Source organism: Oncorhynchus nerka, linkage group LG26, assembly GCF_034236695.1.
Source record: "Oncorhynchus nerka isolate Pitt River linkage group LG26, Oner_Uvic_2.0, whole genome shotgun sequence".
Classification (NCBI taxonomy): Eukaryota; Metazoa; Chordata; class Actinopteri; order Salmoniformes; family Salmonidae; genus Oncorhynchus; species Oncorhynchus nerka.
In genome coordinates, this window is record NC_088421.1 from 5,418,813 (window position 1) to 5,441,294 (window position 22,482).

General features: G+C 42.7%; 2 protein-coding genes across 5 annotated transcripts in view; one reads left to right on the top strand and one right to left on the bottom strand.

Annotated features, from left to right (window-relative positions):
* The first annotated feature begins 2,693 nt into the window (after nucleotides 1-2,693).
* On the top strand, nucleotides 2,694-21,260 carry LOC115110110 (brain-specific angiogenesis inhibitor 1-associated protein 2-like protein 2). Of its 3 annotated transcripts, XM_029635477.2 has the most exons (14): nucleotides 2,695-2,889; nucleotides 3,201-3,276; nucleotides 4,438-4,524; nucleotides 11,222-11,283; nucleotides 11,592-11,663; nucleotides 12,355-12,435; nucleotides 12,665-12,790; nucleotides 13,261-13,450; nucleotides 13,692-13,911; nucleotides 14,190-14,255; nucleotides 14,407-14,575; nucleotides 15,121-15,164; nucleotides 17,591-17,690; nucleotides 20,183-21,260. In XM_029635477.2, exons 1-13 carry the CDS (start codon nucleotides 2,836-2,838, stop codon nucleotides 17,667-17,669), a joined length of 1,326 nt encoding a protein of 441 aa, XP_029491337.1. In that variant the 5' UTR covers nucleotides 2,695-2,835; the 3' UTR covers nucleotides 17,670-17,690; nucleotides 20,183-21,260. The 3 variants fall into 3 exon arrangements, with proteins under 3 accessions (XP_029491338.1, XP_029491337.1, XP_064866095.1); XM_029635478.2 differs by having other exon boundaries at nucleotides 2,694-2,889; nucleotides 14,410-14,575; nucleotides 17,591-21,260; XM_065010023.1 differs by having other exon boundaries at nucleotides 17,591-21,260.
* LOC115110856 (parvalbumin-7-like) overlaps nucleotides 18,998-22,482 on the bottom strand; it is a 46,774-nt gene continuing 43,289 nt past the window's right edge. For both annotated transcript variants that reach the window (XM_065010025.1, XM_065010024.1), the window contains exon 5: nucleotides 18,998-22,367. In XM_065010025.1, coding sequence (XP_064866097.1) covers nucleotides 22,342-22,367 — 26 coding nt within the window. In that variant the 3' untranslated portion in view covers nucleotides 18,998-22,341. The remainder of the gene's footprint in view (nucleotides 22,368-22,482) is intronic.

The window sequence follows — 22,482 nt, forward strand, 5'->3', positions numbered from 1 at the left end:
CCCCAGGGGTTTCTCTTTTTTAAGACAACACTTCTCGAGGAAAGCCACAACAGCACGGGCGATAGATTTGGCATCTCCTCCCTCCAACTCAACAAGCCCCAGAAATGTTGATACAATTGTCTGCTTGGTGTCACTAAAGTACCTTATCACAACCCCCAGGTACTTAGAAACACTTACACCCGTGGACTCATCGGGGAGGAGGCTGAAACGCTGGTCACCCACATCTGTGACCAACTTTTCAGAATGTATGGTGCTAGAACACCATTAATCATGTTGGTGCACTTTGTCCTATGCATTTTGAAGTGGGTAGTAGCAGTGGAGTCTGAGAAAGCAGCTGATCACATGCCAGCATGGAACAGTGTCCAGCGATAGCTAATGCCATGGTGGCCTCAACCTTTTTTGCAGAGTCAATTGTTTTGACCATAAATGGCAGCTTGTTTTGGGTTGAACTGTTATAAGGCTTTGCCTTTTGAGTATGTTTCTGAGATGTCATGTGTTTGTTTACATCACTAAGTTTGGCGTAGAAATCAGCCTTACAATACAGGCAGTATGTCCGTGTATCATCTCCAATACACGGCTTCAACCAACCTTTGAATTCAGGTTTTAATTCCCACTCCTTTCTGTATTTTTGAGTGTACAGTTTAGACTGAGACATGATGAGCTAGCCAGCTAGATGTTTAGCTTATGTTACAGAGATACACACACACAATGGACAAGGTGAGTAAAGTGCAGGGATTTATTTTAGACAAAGAACATTTTACATCTACATCCCGCGCTGAATGTAAGCCAGGGCGGGATCAGCCAGCGGCGGCTTCTCGCATGCGCGATTCATTTGCAGTCTGGACGCGTAGGGGTGAACATCTCCTGCTCTGGCTGCAGCTGGGAGTGACTGCTTTGTGAGGACTGGGCCACCTGTGAGTGCTTTGGGATGGGTGGTGGGGCCCACGGCAGCACCTGCTGCTCGTTGAGAAGAGTAAGAACGATACATGCTTTCACGTCAGGATCTACAAAAGTCTCCAATAACACCAGAAAAAGTCGCTAGATTTTCGCTAGTTGATTTTTTAAAAATGTGTCGATCATGACGAGAGGCGGAGAGTGAGTTGTGTATCTCCAATCAAGTTGATTTGAAATCTGTGTCATATTGGCTTAGATATATGATGGTAGGGAGATTTGAATTTAACAGTGAGCTTCAACCAATACCTAAATAGATGAGACTATCCTCATGTTTATAATACATTTTGGCAGTTACCTGTATATAAATAGGAAATACAATGAATCTTCTAACATATTGTCATATTAAATATTATAATTATTCGTAGTTGGAAATTAGGAACTATAGTTCTAGCTACTATCACGAGCCTCTGTAATAATCTGTATTATATGTGAACAGAAAGATTGGTAACAGTAGTCCGTGGGGAGATGAATTATTTATTATTGACTAGTTCACTGCCTCAGCTCACATACCTGAGAGTTGTATGTGTTTGAGGTCACAGGAGAATCTGATAAGTTATTCCTATTGGTCTATTTCTTTGATTGGGTCAGGGCCCTATAGTTCCCCCGGTGATACATCTGAACCCTCATGCTGGGATAGCTCACACACACGCACACCCGAGCACACACACACACTATCCTGGGTGTGAACATGAGCTCATGCTCATCAGATTGTGAATGTTATAAAATTCACTCATTGAATCATTCCAGTTAACTTTGACGTCTGATTAGTGTTGATGACGGATTAAATGTTTTATTAAAGGGCAATTCCGCCACTTTTCAACCTTGTATTCATTATCTCCAGCGTCATACCAGTGTCTACATAATGTCTTTCTTTGATCTGTGGTTAAAAACGTAAACAATTATTCTCTGTGACATCACAGGGTAGGATTAAAAGTAAGTAAAACTGATTTTGTGAGGACAGACGCTTGGAGACGAGAAGCAAGTACAGGAGTGAACATTTAATTAATAAACAGACATGAAACAAGACATGTCAGCGTCTGGACATGAAAAACATAACGACATCAATGCTGACCCGGGGATCAAACTGAGGAACAGACAGATATAGAGGGAGCAATCAACAAAGTGAAGGAGGTCAGATGAGTCCAATGATGCGCTAATGCGTGTAATGATGATGACAGGTGTGTGTAATGATGGGCATAGAGGGGGAGTGGAAACAGGTGTTACAGTAGCCCCCCCTCTAGGGGCGCAACCCGGCATCCCACCTGGGCGAGCCTGACGGGCCGGCTGAGGCGTGGAAGCCTGACGAGCCGGCTGAGGCATGACGCGGGATGGGAGCCTGCCAATCCCGCTGAGGAGTGGGAGCCTGACAAGCCGGCAGCCTGCTCTAAACCGGCAACTAGTTTCTAGCCAGAGGGATCGGTATTTTCTTGCTTCCCACGTCATCCGAAACCCATAGTGTTTGAAAATCACTATCTTTAAAATGCTTTAACTTATGATGATGTCATCAGGTAGAACTTGTAGAAATTCACTTTTTTCACATATGTAGACACTGGTATTGTAATGGAGATAATGAAAATGGCAATTTAAGGCCCCTACTTACACAAATAACCTATCTTTGTAAAGCTTAGGTCACTAGTCGCTGCGTGTTTTGTGTTGTTTATAGCTTTGACTTGATTAATAATTGACAACAGTCCTCTCTGAGCTCCAGTGTCAGTTACTCACACGTTCTGTTCTGCTCCCCGCCCAGTTTCCTGTGAATTAGAACATCCGCGTTGATACGGATAGGGGACTTTCGGGACTGTCACCCTTAATTTTCACAACATATAAATCAATAGATTGAATGTTTCATAGGCAGCCAGTGGGAACACTTTGAGCGTCAGAATGTCTGGACAAAACAGCGACCAGTTGCATCGCTCTACTTTGGGCATATATGCGGTGAGTGAGATTGGTTTGAAATCTTGACAATTGTAGCGTAGCCCTAGATATAAGCTTAAACTGTAGGCCTAATCTGCAATGCACATTTGTTGTTTGTATATTCTGTTCAATTTGGCGCACTGTAGTTGTGAGCAGTACTGTATTCTATGGATAAATACAATATCACTTATGAACAGGGTATATGTATACAGCTTACTGTTCAAGATAAACACCACACTTTTCAATGTCTCACCGTGTGTGTGTCTCTCTGTGTGTGTGTGTGTGTCTGTCTCTGTGTGTGTCTCTCCGTCTCTGTGTGTGTGTGTCAACAGAGCCTGATGGATCAGTTCAACCCAAGTCTACAGAAGTTAGTGTCTTTGGGAAACAGCTACATGCAGGCTTTCCAAGGTGAGAAAGAAAGGAAGTGAAACCGATGACCTTTGTGGCATGCATTTGAATACGATGAAGCATTCAAATAAAATAGAGTACATTGTGACAAAAGAGTCATTCTCAGCAGAGTCATACATACAGTAAGTATATGACTGATTTATACTAGAGATCCTTCTCAGAACTATATCATCTCATCAATGAGAGATCAAATCAAATCAAATCAAATGTATTTATATAGCCCTTCGTAAATCAGCTGATATCTCAAAGTGCTGTACAGAAACCCAGCCTAAAACCCCAAACAGCAAGCAATGCAGGTGTAAAAGCACGGTGGCTAGGAAAAACTCCCTAGAAAGGCCAAAACCTAGGAAGAAACCTAGAGAGGAACCAGGCTATGTGGGGTGGCCAGTCCTCTTCTGGCTGTGCCGGGTAGAGATTATAACAGAACATGGCCAAGATGTTCAAATGTTCATAAATGACCAGCATGGTCGAATAATAATAAGGCAGAACAGTTGAAACTGGAGCAGCAGCACAGTCAGGTGGACTGGGGACAGCAAGGAGTCATCATGTCAGGTAGTCCTGGGGCACGGTCCTAGGGCTCAGGTCCTCCGAGAGAGAGAAAGAAAGAGAGAATTAGAGAGAGCATATGTGGGGTGGCCAGTCCTCTTCTGGCTGTGCCGGGTGGAGATTATAACAAAGAGATCATTTTTCGTGCCCTTCCTTGTCGCCTCTCCTCACTTCTACACAACAAACCTGGAAATAAATGCAAATTACTTTTCATTTTGTCAACAGAGTTCAAAAGGTTTCCAGTACTGCCATATCACTTGGGAATGTTTATTACGATGAACCTATAGGACATAATATGACCTACACGTTTCTGTGGGTTGAACTGCTGAATGTAAATGTGTCTGTCCAGGTTATGTTCTGTCTGCAGCAGTCCTTTTCCACTCCAAAGGAATGAGATATGGAAATATGGAACATGTATATGCGATGGGCCCAGCTATTTGAATCAATTATAGATTAATCTGTCGATGCATATTAAACAAACTTTCTGCAATTTGCTGCTTTCAGATTCATGTGTTTGTTGTGCATGAGTCTAACTCTGGCATGTCAGCAAAATGAATCATATCAACTGGGATATGCAATTCAATTGCTTGTTTGTTTCTGTGTGTGTGTGTTTAGCCCTTGCTGTGACCAGTGAGGCTTACTTCAGCACCCTTGCTAAGATAGGGGAGCAGGCCTTTCACACCATGTCGTCTCGCTCTATTGGTAAGAACCTCTCCATTCACTGTGTGTGTGTGCACATGTGTGTGTGTGTGTGTGTGTGTGTGCGTGTGTACATTACATATGTGCATGTCTCTGCCGTATGGTGTGTGTGTGTCAGGTTAGTTAAAGAGTATGAGAAAGGTTAGAGATGCAGGAACAAAGCTAGAGAAACCCGAAGGACTGATGTACTGTATGGGTCCTTTGTGCCGTTTATGGTTGTGGTAATTACCCCAATCAATGCAGTGTCCTTCACCGAACCACACAGAGCAAAGTTTACCTGACAGGCAGCACATTGGTACACTTCCTTTTACCGTCACAATACCTCTGGAGCTTTCTTAGATGAGGGCGTGTGTGTGTATGTATGTGACAGAGGGTGGACACTGGGTTGGATTGAATAGCAGTTGTGCTGTATGCGTGTATTTTTTTGTGCCATACACAGTATGTCTGTTCCTGTTTGTATAGAGCAGAGTTATAGAGCGCACAGGTGTGTATTTCTATGTTGTTTTTTTACCCCATAGTGGAATATGCATTAAAATTAATTTTGCCCACATCAGTGTGACTGTAATGTTGATGCATTTTGAGGTAACAAGACATGTACGTGAGTCTAACCATAACAACTGGTCCAGAGTCAGTCTTCCCATTTCCCTAATAAGAGGTATAATGTAACCGGAGCCCTTGTTAGGGGGTGTTATCTGTACTATAGCAGTGGAATCAGGTGACAGACTAGTCTTCAGAGCCGTATGCATAATAGAGTGTAACAGGCTGTGGGTCCTGTTTAGTTCATTTAACCCATCCTGAACCTAGCCACTCAGACACTCTGAGGCTAAAAGGAGTTACAGATGTAGGATCTTAATTTGATCACCCTGTTGAAGGAGAACTTTCCTGCAATGTAGGAAATGTAAAACATGTACTGTATTTGAGGTTTAAAAAGGCATGGGACAGGTAGCACGTCCGGTGAACAGGTCAGGGTTCCATAGCCGCAGGCAGAACAGTTGAAACTGGAGCAGCAGCATGGCCAGGTGGACTGGGGACAGCAAGGAGTCCTCATGCCAGATAGTCCTGATGCATGGTCCTAGGGCTGAGGTCCTCCGAGAGAAAGAAAGAGAGAATTAGAGAGAGCATACTTAAATTCACACAGGACACCAGATAAGACAGGAGAAGTACTCCAGATATAACAAACTGACCCTAGCCCCCCGACACATAAACTACTGCAACATAAGTACATGAATGTTATACAAATGGATAATCTATGTAATTGTACTTAATAGGGCCTAAAATAGAACCCCCATCCATGCAAAAAGTGTCAAATAAAAATTATACTGTTACCACTTCAACAATGTCTTTTTTAGGCCTTGATATTCACATTATTATTACATTCTAAAATATGTGAGAATAACGTGGACATTGCCTGACTAAAATATTATCTGTCTTCCCAGTCATGTGAAATCAATGGATTAAGTCCTAATTCATTCATTTCATTTAATTGATTTCCTTATATGAACTGTAACTCAGTAAAATCTTTGAAATTATTGCATGTTGCGTTTGCATTTTTTGTACAGTTTGGATTTATACATGGCGATTTTTCTGTAGCCATGTTGCCGACGTTGGCACACATAATAAAGCCATGAATAGGGACAACATCCCTAGCCATGTCCTCAAAGCATGCGCAGACCAGCTGGCTGGTGTGTTTACGGACATATTCAATCGCTCCCTATCCCAGTATGTTATCCACATATGCTTCAAGATGGCTACCGTTGTTCCTGTACCCAATAAGGCAAAAATAACTGAACTAAATGACTACCGCCCCGTAGCACTCACTTCTGTCATCATGAAATGCTTTGAGAGACTCGTCAAGGATCATATCACCTCCACCTTACCGGCCACCCTAGACCCACTTCAGTTTGGATACCGCCCCAACAGGTCCACAGACAACGCAATCACCATCACACTGCACACCGCCCTATCCCATCTGGACAAAAGGAATACCTATGTAAGAATGATATTCATTGACTACAGCTCAGCATTCAACACCATACTACCCTCCAAGCTCATCAAGCTGGAGGCCCTGGGTCTCAAACCCACCCTGTGCAATTGGGTCCTGGACTTTCTGAGGGGCCACTTCGGCCCCACAAGGGTACGTGCTCAGCCCCCTCCTGTTGTCCCTGTTCACGCACGACTGCGTGGCCATGCACACCTCCAACTCAATCATCAAGTTTGAAGACGACACAACAGCAGTGGGCTTGATTACCAACAACGTCGAGACAGCCTATAGGGAGGAGGTGAGGGCACTCTGAGTGTGGTGTCAGGAAAACAACCTCTCACTCAACGTCAACAAAACAAAGGAGATGATTGTGGACTTTAGGAAACCGCAGAGGCAGCACCCCCCTATCCACATTGAAGGGATAGCAGTGGAGAAGTTGGAAAGTTTTAAGTTCCTCTGCGTACACATCACAGACAAACTGAAATTATTCACTCACAGACAGTGTGGTGAAGAAGGCGCAACAGCGCCTTGTCACCCAAAACCTTGACAAACCTTTACAGATGCACAATCGAGAGCATCCTGTTGGGCTGTATCACAGCCTGGTATGGCAACTGCACTGCCCTCAACTGCAAGGCTCTCCAGAGGGTGGTGCGGTCTGCACAACGCATCAGGGGGCAAACTACCTGTTCACACCCTACTATCCAGATGGCGAGGTCACTACAGGTGCATCAAAGCTGGGACTGAGAGACAAAAACAGCTTCTATCTCAAGGCCATCAGACTGCTAAACAGCCATCACTAACTCGGAAAGACCCAATCACTGGCCACTTTAATAAATGGATGACTCGTCACTTTATACAACGCACTCTAAATAATGCCACTTTAATTACGTTTACCTATCTTGCATTACTCATATCACATGTATACTTCAACTGTATGTAGACGTCTTAATGCACTGAAATATCTCACAGCTGCTAACTGGGACAGTCAGCGCGGCCTGTATGATTGCTTTCAGCGATGGAAATATATCACAGGGTCTAACATTTTATACACACAGGACACGTCAGAAGCGGCAGCTTTCTCTTTACGAGAGGTCATGTTTAGCAAGAACTACTTCCTCTGGCTGGAGAGCAATATGACATGTTTGTCTTGTGTTGGTCTCCCCTCTCTCTCTATGTTTTCCTGTGTTCTCTCTCTGTCCTGTGTTCTCTTCTCTCTCCTCCCCTCTTCCTTGCTGTCCGAATATCTGCTTTCCTGGATCTCCTCTATTATTACAGAGACGGCATAATATCAGTGCCGTGACAATATGGTGTATTCTGAACCAACGAACACACACACACGCAATATGAAAAACACTCTTTTTACGCTGCTGCTACTCTCTGTTTATCATTTATGCATAGCCACTTTAACTATATCTACATGTACGTACTACCTCAATCAGCCTGACTAACCGGTGTCTGTATGTAGCCTCGCTACTTTTATAGCCTGTCTTTTTACTGTTGTTTTATTTCTTTACTTACCTACCGTTCACCTAACACATTTTTTTGCACTATTTGTTAGAGCCTGTAAGTAAGCATTTCACTGTAAGGTCTACTACACCTGTTGTATTCGGCGCACGTGTCAAATAAACTTTGATTTGAAATAATGTTTACCTGAATTGAGCTAAAGGTAAAAACCTGGGAAATTTCTGTTCCGTATTGATATTAGCAGTTCACTCAATCGTAAACCTGATTAACATTCAACTATCTTACCCTTCACTAACAATACCTGTGTTCATTCTCTCTCTGTCGCTTTAGCAACAAAATCGACATGTATTCAACCATGGGGCCAAACAGATAAGGTTGGCTTATATAGTTGACATGTAAGTTATATTTTGTCTCCAATGTTTATTGCAAACGAATACATTTGCACAATGACCACCTTTTGTCTCAAATACATTGTTACAGTTGTTGGTTAGGTGGCTAGCAAATATTTGCATTGACATGAAATCAGTCAAAACACTTCAAAACAAGACATGGTATCAATAACATGACGAAAAATGCTGATATGATCCACTTACGATTCCTCACATGGCAGTTTGTCATTCTTGCCAGCAATCTGGCAATCCAGAATCACAACAGGCTGACTTCTGCCCCATGGAAGCACACACATCGTTTTCGTGACATTATCAGCCAACCTATCTATGTAGCTAGATGCTAAATAATTGTATTGTGTACACACACACACACACACACAAAAACAAAATCTAGTCACTTAACTCCTGCAAATACAGCAACCGTCTCACTCTGTGTTTGGTGAGCTGCATCTCTAGCCCTCTTTCTCAAGAATGTCCATAAATTGAAAAAAATGTTAATTCAGCTATCGAGCTTTGTTTTTCAACAGATACTGTAGCTAACTAATTGAGCTGACGCTACTGAAAGTAGCTAACGTTAGCCTTAAGTTAGCTAGCTAGCTGAGCAATATTTTGCATATTTGAACAGTAGCGTTACTTGATTAGACAGTAATTGGTTAGTTAGTGATACTTGTGGGGTGTTGAACAGCATTTTCAGTGTCTAGATAGCTAATCAATTACTGTCAAAACCAGTGGTGTAAAGTACTTAAGTAAAAATACTTGAAAGTACTACTTAAGTAGTTTTTTGGGGATCCGTACTTTACTTTACTATTTATATTCTTGGTCACCTCCCTGACCAAGGCCCTTCTCCCTCGATTGCTCAGTTTGGCCGGGCGGCCAGCTCTAGGAAGAGTCTTGGTGGTTCCAAACGTCTTCCATTTAAGAATGATGGAGGCCAATGTGTTCTTGGGAACCTTCAATGCTGCTGACATTTTTTGGTATCCTTCCCCAGATCTGTGCCTCGACCCAATCCTGTCTTGGAACTTTACGGACAATTCCTTCGACCTCGTGGCTTGGTTTTTGCTTTGTCATTGTGGGGGTGTTGCATGTAGATTGATGAGGGGAAAAAACTATTTAATCCATTTTAGAATAAGGCTGTAACATAACAAAATGTGAAAAAAGTCAAGGGTTCACGCCTTGTATGATAATGGGCCAGCGATTCTTGTCCCTCCCACAATATTTTACCACAGCAATATTTATTTACAGCAAAATATCAATACAGTACTTTATTGTTGAATTGTACTGAAAAGCTATTCAGCAATTGCTAATAGTGAAAATGTAATTCTATATTACAGCATACCAACTGATATTTGGTGTTTTATATCACTTGTACTTTGGGCCTTAACAAAGGCTTCGAAACTGACAGTGACTACAGGGCAAAAGAGACACGGTTGTGTAATTTGTTCATTTTCAGTCATTTGGTCTTCACCAAGTGAGTTAATAGGTTAATATTATCCAGGAATCTTCCAATTGGGATTTCTGGGAAACCTGGAAATCTGTATTGCATGATGTTTGGGGTTTAAGGCTGGGTTTCTGTATAGCACTTTGTGACATCTGCTGATTTCAAAAGGGCTTTATAAATACAGTTGATTGATTGATTGATTACAATATGTCAGTTAAATCCGTACAGCATTCTCACTAATGGGTGCAACAAATAGAGCCTCTTACAAGTCACACCTAAAAAATATGTTAATGAGTCAGAAACAACAACACCATGCACCCACGGGTGTTAAAAAAGTTTTTGCGCTCCAAAAATGCAGTATGATACAGTATTTTGCATAACAGTGAATTACTGGCAGAAATTGACCAGTAAGTTACTGTACATTTTTGGGACAAGGTTTGTATATTACTGTATTCTCTGGGGCCAGAACATTCTCACTCAACTAGAGCTTCTTACAAGGCATGCCTTAAAATATGTTAATGAGATTCTTTCCCCGCCCACAGCATTTTCCCACACTGCACCATCATGTATTCTGTAAAACATATTTAAGGTATGTTTCGGTGCATTCTATAGTGTTTTATTGGCTTGTGCCATCAAACCCCTGCAACTTTTACAGAACGCTGCAGTCCGCCTAGTATTTAACCTTCCCAAGTTCTCCCATGTCACCCCGCTCCTCCGCACACTCCACTGGCTTACAGTCGAAGCTCGCATCCACTACAAGACCATGGTACTTGCCTACGGAGCAGGAAGAGGAACTGCCCCTTCCTATCTTCAGGCTACACTCAAACCCTACACCCCAACCTGAGCAATCCCTTCTGCCACCTCTGGTCCTTTGTCCTTCCCAACCCTACGGGTGGGCAGCTCCCACTCAGCCCAGTTCAAGCTCTTCTCTGTTCTGGCACCCCAATGGTGGAACCAGCGTCCCCCTGAATCTAGCACAGCAGAGTCCTTGGCCATCTTTCTACCTCTGACTTTTCTGATGTATTTGCTATGCCTGTGATATGTGGTTGACCCACCTAGCTGTTTTAGGATGAATGCACTAACTGTAAGTCGCTCTGGATAAGAGCATCTGCTAAACGACAAAAATGTCAAATGTGAATGTAAAATGACAGGAAACTCTTACAATGTGCTTTAAAACTCGTTTACGATATTTTACTGTGAATTCTACCGTGTTTTTACTGTTGAAATTACAGAAGTGTCTTACAGTGTAGTCAGAGAGATGCGCCTTGGGATGTTGTTAAAGATGATAAAAGCAGCCTCTCATTCCGTGTGCGTGTATGGGGGAGGCCGGGTAGGACTGTATGTGTGCTTTGACACTGTCTCTTTTTCTGGGATGTGTGTGTGTGTCAATGTCTGCCTATGATAATAATTTCTCATTGTGTCTCACAGGAGATGTTCTGATTCAGATTTCAGAGAACCAGAAGAGTCTCACCACTGAACTGGAAGGAATAGTAGGTTACTTTTACACTCCTCATCAAACAGTAGAACAGTGGCACTGCACTAGTTCTTTTACTGTATTAGAATTCAAAAGGAAGAATTACGAGTGTATTGCAATTGTACCTGGGGTTGTAGTTATACACCTGTCAAAACAACTCACAACTAAGCAACCCACTTATTAATATATTGTACTGTATATTTTACCAGATGGTGTAACATCACAGTTGACTCTATAATCTGACAATTTGAGATGTGATTGTTTGGCTTACCAGTGGTGTTTCAACTACTGCGATCATAATAACCATTCTCTGTGTTGTTCTAGTTCCGCTGGTTCCACACTGAGGTGCTACAGGAGATGAACAACAATGTCAGACTGGATAAGGACTACATAGCAGTGAGTAGCCACTCTCCTTCACCTACCCCTTTCACATACTGTACCCCCTTGTGTTGATAGTACAGAAGTAGTGTAGTAAAGATCATGGACTGGCACACAGACAGAATCCGAATGTACAAAAGTAGTACAGAAGTAGTGGGCAGTGCCCGGACCATTCCTGTTTGATCCTTACTGATACTTTTACATAAAGACTATGGTGGTGTTATTATGTATACACTGAGTGTACACAACATTAGGAACACCTTCCTAATATTGAATTGTACCCCCTTTAGCCCTCAGAACAGACTCAATTTGTTGGGGGCATGGAAAGCATTCCACAGGGATGCTGGCCCATGTTGACTCCAATGCTTCCCACAGATGTCCTTTGGGTGGTGGACCATTCTTGATGCGGGAAACTGTTGAGCGTGAAAAACCCAGCAGCGTTCCAGTTATTGACACACTCAAACTGGTGCGTCTGGCAAGGGCACTTAAATGGCACAGATACATAATCCAGCTGTCAACTGATTTAAGGCTTAAAAATCCTTCTTTAACCTGTCTGATTGAAGTGTATTTAACAGGTGAGATCAATAAGGGATCATAGCTTTCACCTGAATTCACCTGATCAGTCTGTGTCATGTAAAGAGCTGGTGTTCCTAATGTTTTGTACACTCAGTGTAAAATGTATCTGGCATTGATGTAATGTGTCCTCCAGGGCAGCAGGAGGCGATATGAGATGGAGGTACAGAGCCAGGCCATATCTTTGGAGAGGCAGCTGAGGAGAGGGGCTCACCAGGTCAATCCTGTGTGTGTGTGTGTGTGTGTGTGTGTGTGTGTGTGTGTGTGTGTGTGTGTGTGTGTGTGTGTGTGTGTGTGTGTGTGTGTGTGTGTGTGTGTGTGTGTGTGTGTGTGTGTGTGTGTGTGTCAGATAAAGAGTATGAGTCAAATCAAATAAAAAGTATTTACACAGTGTGTGTCTGTGTCAGAGGAAGTTCTATATTTACACATTGCATGTGTGCTCACAGGATGAGTACATTCACTTCCTGAGGGAGAGTCACCGCGAGGCTCTGATGGAGGAAGAAAGGCGATACCGTTTCCTGGCTGAGAAACACTGTGGTCTCACTCAGTCCATCATCTACCTCATGAACAAGGTAGTGTAGCTTAGTTCATTGTACTACAGTCTAATTTAATCATACACACTCAATAATATACACCATTTAGCAGACACTTTTATCCAAACCGACTTACAGTCAGGGATGCATTTTACATATGGATGGTCCCTGGAAGCAAACCCACTATCGTGGCATTGCAAGTGCCATGCTCTACCAACTGAGCTACAGAGGACGACCCATAAACCACATTCATCATAGAAAGAACCGTGGCTGGTTTGCAATATGACCACCTGCTCCTGGCCTTTTCCTTTTCCAAGTCTCCAATTTGTGGATTTGAAGGGAATGAATAAGTAGAGGCTCCACCTAGTGTGTTGCTTTCTGTTTAATTTTTTTTTGAGAGAGAGTGGTAAGTAAAGAGAGAAGAGAGTAAGTTTCCTGACCTAGATGAAAGCCAATGAATAAACAAGGTGAATGAAAGTAATGCAATGTGTGTGTTTTCGATGAGCCAGACAGGGGCAGGGGGAAGCCTACAGCAGATAGCTGATGGATGGAGAGACCAGGTCAACGCCACCAGACGACCTGGATCCCGGAACCCCTCTCACCTGGACCAGGACAACACATCCAGAACGAGGGAGGAGGACAGGGGGAGCCAATGGTCAGGCAAAGAGGAGCAGCCTCTAGGAAGAGTGCCCTCCAGAGGTGGGGGCATGATATACTGTATATCTACACTACAGTATACCAAACCTATAGTGTTAGATAGAGTACTCATCTTCGTGCCCAGTTGACTACTTTGGTGGAAGCCATCAATGGCAATGTCCATGCTAAAACAAAGTCTGGATAACTATTATGTAGATGCTATACCCATGGTGTTCAGGTGTTTTTCCTCTCCTATGACTTGCCTTCCTGGCCCTCTGATGTTCACACATCCATGTGTGAACAGGCCCATCACCCCAGAACATCCGTTCCCGCTCCAGCTCATTTGGCGAGTCCCTAGGTCTGGGTGGAGGTGGAGGAGGGAGACCTATGAGAGCTCTGGTATCCCACCCTGCTAACTCCAGCAACCCCACCCTGCTGCCCTTCTCCCGGGGGGAGGTGGTGAGCGTGCTGGTGCAGGAGCCCCGTAATGGCTGGCTCTACGGCCGGGCAGAGAGCAGCTCACGGTGAGGGAGAGGGAGGTAGAGAGAGATGCTCCTGCCTTTGAGGCAGAGCTGCCCTCACAGAACAACATTGTATAAGGAAAACTTAAATCTGTTCAAGAGATACTCCACTTGATACTGTAGTCTTTGGGTTATGAACCAGAAAATTTAAAATATAATTTTAATATATATATTTTTTAGCCTACTTGCTTATGACATGTGCTGAATGCTAGCATGCCATAGCTCTCTGTCCTTCATAGAAACTTCATAGAAATGTATCTCTTCTCTGCTTCCCCCCACAGCCAGGGCTGGTTCCCAGCTGCCTATGTGGGGACACTGGAGGAGGCCCCTAGATCAACTGGCTCCAGGTGATCCACTAGCTCTTAAAGGGACAGTTCAAGCAAATAAGCAAATAATAATTTCTCTTGAGGGTACATTTGGGTAAATTATCCCTTTAAGAGATAGTTGCTAATGAGTTGCTAATGCTGTTTTGACTTTTGGTGATCTTTGACCCTTCAGTAGCTCCACCCTTAGGAGTGCCCACAGTATGGACAACCTGCTGGACCAATCAGGAGGCAGCAGCCACGGTAGACCCCCGCCCCCGCCGCCTCCACCAAATAGACAGACAGAGATGCGTCCAATCACACCCAGCATGGATAGAAGGGCGGAGTCTCACTCTGACAATAAGGTAATGCTGCCTGGGTGAATGATCACTGAGGATCGATTTTGGCCATGAAGTTCTTAAAATCTAGTCACTGTTTACGCTATGGTGAGCCTGCTGTACGACACTAACGTGGTGTTTCTAACAAATCAATGTTGGTTTGTTATTGTTAACATTATAGTCTGAGGAAAGTCTCTGAGTGAAAGTCATTCAAAGCTAGTTAGAATGGAGTTAAAGCGGAAAAGGTTTAATGAAAATTAGTATTTAAAATCGGCGGCATGTTTGTCCTCCGGCCAGCAGGGGCACTGTGGCAATGTGCTGTTCTCTATGACGCCACAGCCCTCCTTCTGGTGGATGCAGGGGGGAAGCTCCAGCTGCTGACAGTGTAGGGGGGTGAGGAGTGTGTGTGTCTGTTTGTGTGTGTGTTTGCATGGTGTTGGATCTTTGCATGGTGTGGACTGCACACCCGTAGATGCTCTGCCCCCCTCGCTGGGTTACAGCTCTATATGTAAACATGTTTGCATGGGTTGGAAAATACACCTTTCTAAAGTTGTTCTTTCCTCCCCCTGCAGAGAGGAGAGCGTCATGGTGGACCTGGGCCAAACCTCTTTCCAAAGTAAGGAACAGCCATTGCAGTTCTCATCAGTCCTATTTGTGTTTATTCATTACTAAGAAGTGATATTTAGAGAGATCGTTCAAGATTGACGTCGAAATTGGTTGTTTATCCATGTCCCGAGGGAAATGCCATCGAAACCGGCAACTAGGGGCAACAGTGAATGCTATTACCATCAAGTAGGCTTAGGTTTTGCTAGGGCGTGGTGCCTGGATGTAATCCCATGATTCTGGGTCAGAAGGTTGTGTGTTCGATCCCAGTTGTGGACACTGTTTTTTGATACAGAGTACCTTCGGAAAGTATTCAGACCCCTTAACTTTTTACACATTTTGTTAGGTTATAGCCTTATTCTAAAATTGATTAAATTGTTGTTTTTCCCTCATCAATCTACACACAATACCCTATAATGAAAAAGCAAAAACATTTTTGCTAATTAAAAAAAAAACTGAAAAATTAAACTTACATAAGTATTCAGACCCTTTACTCAGTACTTTGTTGAAGCACCTTTGGCAGCAATTACAGCCTTGAGTCTTCTTGGGTTTGATGCTACAAGCTTGTCACACCTGTATTTGAGGAGCTTCTCCTATTCTTCTCTGCAGATCCTCTTAAGCTCTGTCAGGTTGAATGGGGATTGTTGCTGCACAGCTATTTTCAGGTCTCTCCAGAGATGTTCGATCTGGGTTAAGTCCGGGCTCTGGCTGGGCCACTCAAGGACATTTAGAGACTTGTCCCAAAACCACTCCTGCGTTGACTTGGCTGTCTGATCTCCGGAGCGGATTTTCATCAAGGATCTCTCTGTACTTTGCTCCATTCATCTTTGCCTCGACCCTGACTACTCTCCCACTCCCTGCTGCTGAGGAGTGGCTTCCGTCTGGCCACTCTACCATAAATGCCTGATTGATTTAATGCTGCAGAGATGGTTGTCCTTCTGTAAGGTTCTCCCATCTCCACAGAAGAACTCTAGAGCTCTGTCAGAGTGACCATCGGTTCACCTCCCTGACCAAGGCCCTTCTCACCCGATTGCTCAGTTAGGCCGTACGGCCAGCTCTAGGAAGAGTCTTGGTGGTTCCAAACTTCTTCGACTTAAGAATGATGGAGGCCACTGTGTTCTTGGGGACCTTCAATGCTGCATAAATGTTTTGGTTCCCTTCCCCAGATCTGTGCCTCGACACAATCCTGTCTCGGCTCTCTAAGGACAATTATTTTGACCTCATGGCTTGGTTTTTGCTCTGACATGCACTGTCAACTGTGGGACCTTATTTAAACAGGTGTGTGCCTTTCCAAGTCATGTCCAATCAATTGAATTTTTTAAAACCAGTTTTTGCTTTGTCATTATGGGGTTATTATGTGTAGATTGCTGAGTATGTTTTTATTTATTTAATCCATTCTAGAGTATGGATTAACGTAATGTAACAAAATGTGGAAAAAGTCAAGGGGTCGGTATACTTTCCGAAGGCACTGTATATAACCTATCCAAAACCTTAACCCTTACCTTAAAGCAGCAATCAGCAGTAGAAACAATAACAAAGCTGACTCCCTGCCACTGGTTCAGTAAAAAGCTGAGGGATGGGGCTGGAGAAATGCAATCACTCTCAAATTCATAGGCGGACTATGGATACAAAGACTGACCATCCATGATATCAAAATGAGAGTTTTTAACCATGTTCACATTTTCTTTGTTTACAAACGTTGAGCAAAACAAGCTGATATTTTAAGTTATATTGGGGTACGACAGTGGAACTAAGCTTCTGAGGCATTTCTAAGTTCTATTCTTCAAGAATCAATGGGTACATGTCATAAATGTATAAGTCCAAAAATGGATGTAGCAATTGCTTCTTTTTTTTTCTCTCCCCGCTTTAACCATTCAGAATGAGTTCCTAAACGTAATGTTTTAACCCTATCCCAAACCCTAACCCTTACCTTAACCTTTGGAACGAGTGGCTAAACGCATCCCTTAACTTTGAAATGTGACGTTTTGAGAAATGGAACGATACAGAGCAGCAGGAGTCAACCCAGGGTGTCAAAAACATTTGGAGCAACTTCAAAATTGGACATTTGGAGAACGTGGAACAATATCTAGTTCTGCAAGTGAGACTGTGGGAGCTTGTTGGGGATATTGTCATCTGCGCGCACGTTCAAATGGCTCTCAGCATATCACACAATGTTATGCAAATGAGTTACTGTATGTGATGAGGCTGGGCCATGCTTGGTCAGTTAGTTTTGGAGAGGTGCCGTGTGCGTTGGGTTAGTGCTGCTGTACACTGTTCATCCAAATAAATGACAACTTGATTATTTCATGGGAAATCATCATTCTGGACTGTTTATGCTGGTTAACAGACTATGTGTGAGTTTCGGTTTTCTTTCAGGCTCGTTAAAACATCATGCGTGAGCTACCATATCTCTGTTCTCTCACTGTCTTTGTTGTATAGGGGCACCAACCCTTTCGCCACTGTCAAGCTGAAGCCCACGTCCACCGATGACAGATCTGCTCCACGGCTCCGTCGGTGAAGAGGTCACGCCCTTGGAAAGGTATTGGGCGCGTTCCAGTTCGACTACATTTCAGTCATTGCATTGCATCAACAAATGGTTTCATTCCGCATTATCAACTGTGCAGTCGACTGCTATATCATATGATTCACTGATATGTTAAATTCATACCTATCCAGGCGTTGTGAGATCTGGCAGGTGTCTGAAATGTAGTCATGCAAATGCAGCAGGGGTTTTAGGGTTGATGCCCTAAAACTGCCCCAAATCCTCCCAAACTGTTGAAAACTGTCTTAAAACTGCCCCACACTTTCTCAAAGCAGCCCCTAATACCAACCTTGTACAGTTGGTTATTTAAAAATATGATGGAGTTTATCAGATGACTACAGTGATAAAGGAAGTTCGGCGGGCAATGTAAGATGCCAGAAACCCTAACAGATGCTTGGTGCACTGATTGACCTCGCAAGTGCATTAATACTTTTGATTTAATTAGCGAGACAAATCTTTGAGGGCGCTCCTTTATGCACTTTCCTTCAGAATCAGGAATATTTTCTGACTTCATATACAGTTGAAGTCGGAAGTTTACATACACTTATGTTGGAGTCAAAAACCACTCCACAGATTTCTTGTTAACAAACTATAGTTTTGGCAAGTTGGTTAGGACATCTACTTTGTGCATGACACAAGTACTTATTCCAACAATTGTTTACAGACAGATTATTTAACTTATAATTCATTATCACAATTCCAGTGGGTCAGAAGATTACATACACTAAGTTGACTGTGCCTTTAAACAGCTTGGAACATTACAGAAAATAATGTCATGGCTTTAGAAGCTTCTGATAGGCTAATTGACATCATTTGAGTCAATTGGAGGTGTGGATGTATTTCAAGGCCTACCTTCAAACTCAGTGCCTCTTTGCTTGACATCATGGGGAATTTTTTTAATTTTTTAATTATAGACCTCCACATGTCTGTTTCATCTTTGGGAGCAATTTCCAAATGCCTGAAGGTACCACGTTCATCTGTACAAACAATAGTAAGCAAGTATAAACACTATGCGACCACGCAGCTGTCATACTGCTCAGGAAGAAGACGCGTTATGTCTCCTAGAGATGGACGTAATTTGGTGGGAAAAGTGTAAATCAATCCCAGAACACCAGCAAAGGACCTTGTGAAGATGCTGGAGGAAACAGGTACAAAAGTATCTATATCCACAGCAAAATGAGTCCTATATAACCTGAAAGGCTGCTCAGCAAGGAAGAAGCCACTGCTCCAAAACTGCCATAAAAAAGCCAGACTACGGTTTGCATCTGCACATGGGGACAAAGATCGTACTTTTTGGAGAAATGTCCGCTGGTCCGATGAAAGAAAAATAGAGCTGTTTGGCCATAATGACCATTGTTATGTTTGGAGGAAATAGGGGGAGGCTTACAAGACGAAAAACACCATCCCAACCGTGAAGCACGGGGGTGGCAGCATTATGTTGTGGGGGTGCTTTGCTGCAGGAGGGACTGGTGCACTTCACAAAATAGATGGCATCATGAGGTAGGAAAATTATGTGGATATATTGAAGCAACATCTCAAGACATCAGTCAGGAAGTTAAAGCTTGGTCGCAAATGGGTCTTCCAAATGGGCAATGACCTCAAGCATACTTCCAAATTTGTGGAAGAATGGCTTAAAGCTCATCTATAAGCTAAGGACCCTGGGACTAAACACCTCCCTCTGCAACTGGGTCCTGGTCTTCCTGATGGGCCGCCTCCCAAGTGGTAAGAGTAGTTAAGGGCAAAAAGTCAAGGTATTGGAGTGGCCATCACAAAGGCCTGACCTCAATCCTATCGAAAATTTGTGGGCAGAACTGAAAAAGCATGTGTGACCAGGAGGCCAATAAACCTGATTCCGTTACACCAGTTCTGTCAGGAGGAATGGACCAAAATTCACCCAAGCTTGTGGAAAGCTGCCCGAAACGTTTTACCCAAGTTAACAATTTAAAGGCAGCAATGTAGCATCTACCAAGTACTAATTGAGTGTATGTAAACTTCTGACCGACTGGGAATGTGATGAAAGAAATGAAAGCTGAAATCCTTCTCTCTACTATTATTTTGACATTTCACATTCTCGTAATAAAGTGGTGATCCTAACTGACAGGGAATTTTTACTAGATTAAATTGTGAAAAACTGAGTTTAAGTGTATTTGGCTAAGGTGTATGTAAACTTCCGACTTCAACTGTACATGTCAGGTACAGGAAATATCGTGGTAGAAGTAGTTGTTTTTATCAAAGCCTTTTGCATTGTTTTCTTCAAGTAGCACTTTTGTTTAGTTTTGCTTGTACAGTAACAATATGCCAATTTAAACCAATACTTCACTTTGATGCTAAACTACAGTGAACCACAGTGAGCTGATCTTTCTCTTAGGAATGCCATGCAGGTAGATTGTTATGACAAGTGAGTTTTAGTGCTTAATTTAACAGTGCTGTTTGGTCCAGTGCCTTTAGTAAATGTACAATGAGATTTGTGTGTTTCTTTGCTCATGCAGGCAGTAGGGTGGCCTACTACTCTAGTGAAGGACCTGGGTTTGTCAATTCTAATCCACCAATGGGGATACTTAATCTAAATTACCCTTAGTGTGTACTCAGCTATGTGAATGGCTGACATGTGAGAGTGTTGAGCTAATGTAATAGCTCCAACAAAACAATGACTTTTGACTTTACTGCTAAAATAAAAATGGTAGCTGCTTTTCACATTGTTTCCAATTCCTTTAATCAGACAAAAATACATCCTCTGATTCTGTTTTTTTAGTTGCTGTTGATATTTGACACATTTCTTTTCTAGTTATCGAGGGCCAATCGGTAGTGCTGAGCGATTAACTGAAATGTGTTGAACAACCAATTAACCGACGTCGATTCATTTATTTGAATTCCATTTAGTTCTTTTTTTGTGAGCCCAACGCGCCGTTTCTGTAGAGAGAAATCCAATAATTCACGAGCAAAATCAAGTCAAGAACTACGTGGGGACGCTTGGCTGTAGTATTAAGCCAATAATTAAACTTAATTCAGCACAGAAATTTGGTGATGAACTACAATGACCATAATCCATTGCGCCTGTACTTCCCGGCTTGGATGTTAGATAAGACACACACAGACCAAATAGACCGCATGATAGGAATGTACAGAACACAACGATGAGAGGGACGGAGACAATTTGTGAAAGTATGCCTTACCTTGTTTGAAGAGCTAGTAAAAATGTTTTTTTAACCGACTGCTCTGCAACATCATTAGACAGGCTAGCCTAGCTAAATAGGATGACTAAAGACAGTACGGTATATGAAGCACAGAAATACTGTAACGTTAGATGGTCGGGCTGGCTGGCTGCTACTACTTGAGCAGAGATGAGATGATGACTTTAAGGAATGAAAAATGATAAAGACATCAGATAAAAATGAAGTAATGTACACAACTGAAATATGTTATCATTATGATAGTCATTTTCTATTTTTCAATGGATGTCTACCCAATGTGAACCTTGACAGAGACAATGGAATATTTGAAATGTTTTGACAGTATAAATGTTCACTATTTTTGGTTTTTAATTTCCATTAAAAAGCTTTAAAATCATTTAAATTGTTTTATTTCGTAATGCATTTAATGTGTACCCCATCCCTGCAGTCAAAGGGCAACATTTCCCGTCTAGTGGCCTCGTTGGTGGAATGTTATTAATAGTTTTTATAATTTCACAATTAATTAACATCCTTTTTAAGAAGCTGCCGAAAATCTATGTCAAACGGTTTTGCTATATTTCTATCGTCTGTGATGTAATATTGGGAAGCAAACTCAAAATTGAACACATTTCAACTCTATATCTGACATGGTACAGGTGTCTTATTTTCTGAAGCCCATAAACATGTGAATGAGGGGTATACTTTTGTTTCAAAGTGGATTTGTTTAACCAACACTCTGTGTGACTCTGATTTAGCCCACTGCAGTAAAAGGCTAAATATATTATTGAAATCGAAAACCTTGATTACTTTTTTGTAATCAAACCAAAACTGAACCGACCTCCAAAAAGCACTAATCACTCAGCAATACCAATCTGAGAAGAGAAGGAGACAAACAGAGGAAGCATTCAGAGTGAGTCAGTTGTTCTTGAGGCATTTTTTAAATTTATTTTAGTTTGTTCGTTCACAGCTTCATCTTTTGGTGTGTTTTTACAACAGCTCATTACCAAAGGAGAGAGGGGAGGAAAGGAAAGGAAAGGAGCAGTGCCAGAAAGTTGAAATAGAGATGGACAGATAAAGATAAAGAGTGGGGGTAGTGGGACAGAGTAAAAAGGGGGTGAAGTAAAATGACTTTCTCTCATTTTGAAATATCTACATTATTATTTTAACTTGAGGTTATTGGCCTTCCAGGCGGTCTGATAACTATACATAAACAGAAACACATACGTTTTGTATAAAAAGGAAAAAAATAAATAGGTTGTGGGTGGGAGTGGTGGAGAGGGGTAAGTTAGCGGGGTGGGGGGTGGGAGCCACGACCCCATTCCTCCAGTGCAGTAGTAGTAGTGCGCTTGAGTGGGAGAGAGCTGGGTGTCAGTGAGGGCAGGTGGAGGGATGAGGTGGTGGGGGGGGGCTGCAGACTGGGAGAGAGGGAATATCGGGGGCCGGGTGGTGGAGCGCTAGTCGGTTTAGGGATGTGTCTATTACTCGTGCACCAGGGCAACGAACTCTGAAAGAGAACAGGGAGAGACAAGAGGTTAGAGCACTCTGTGGAGTCTGTGGAAAATCGGATGACACTATGATGACACAGGTGAGTATATGTGTCCGTCGGTCAGAGAAATAGT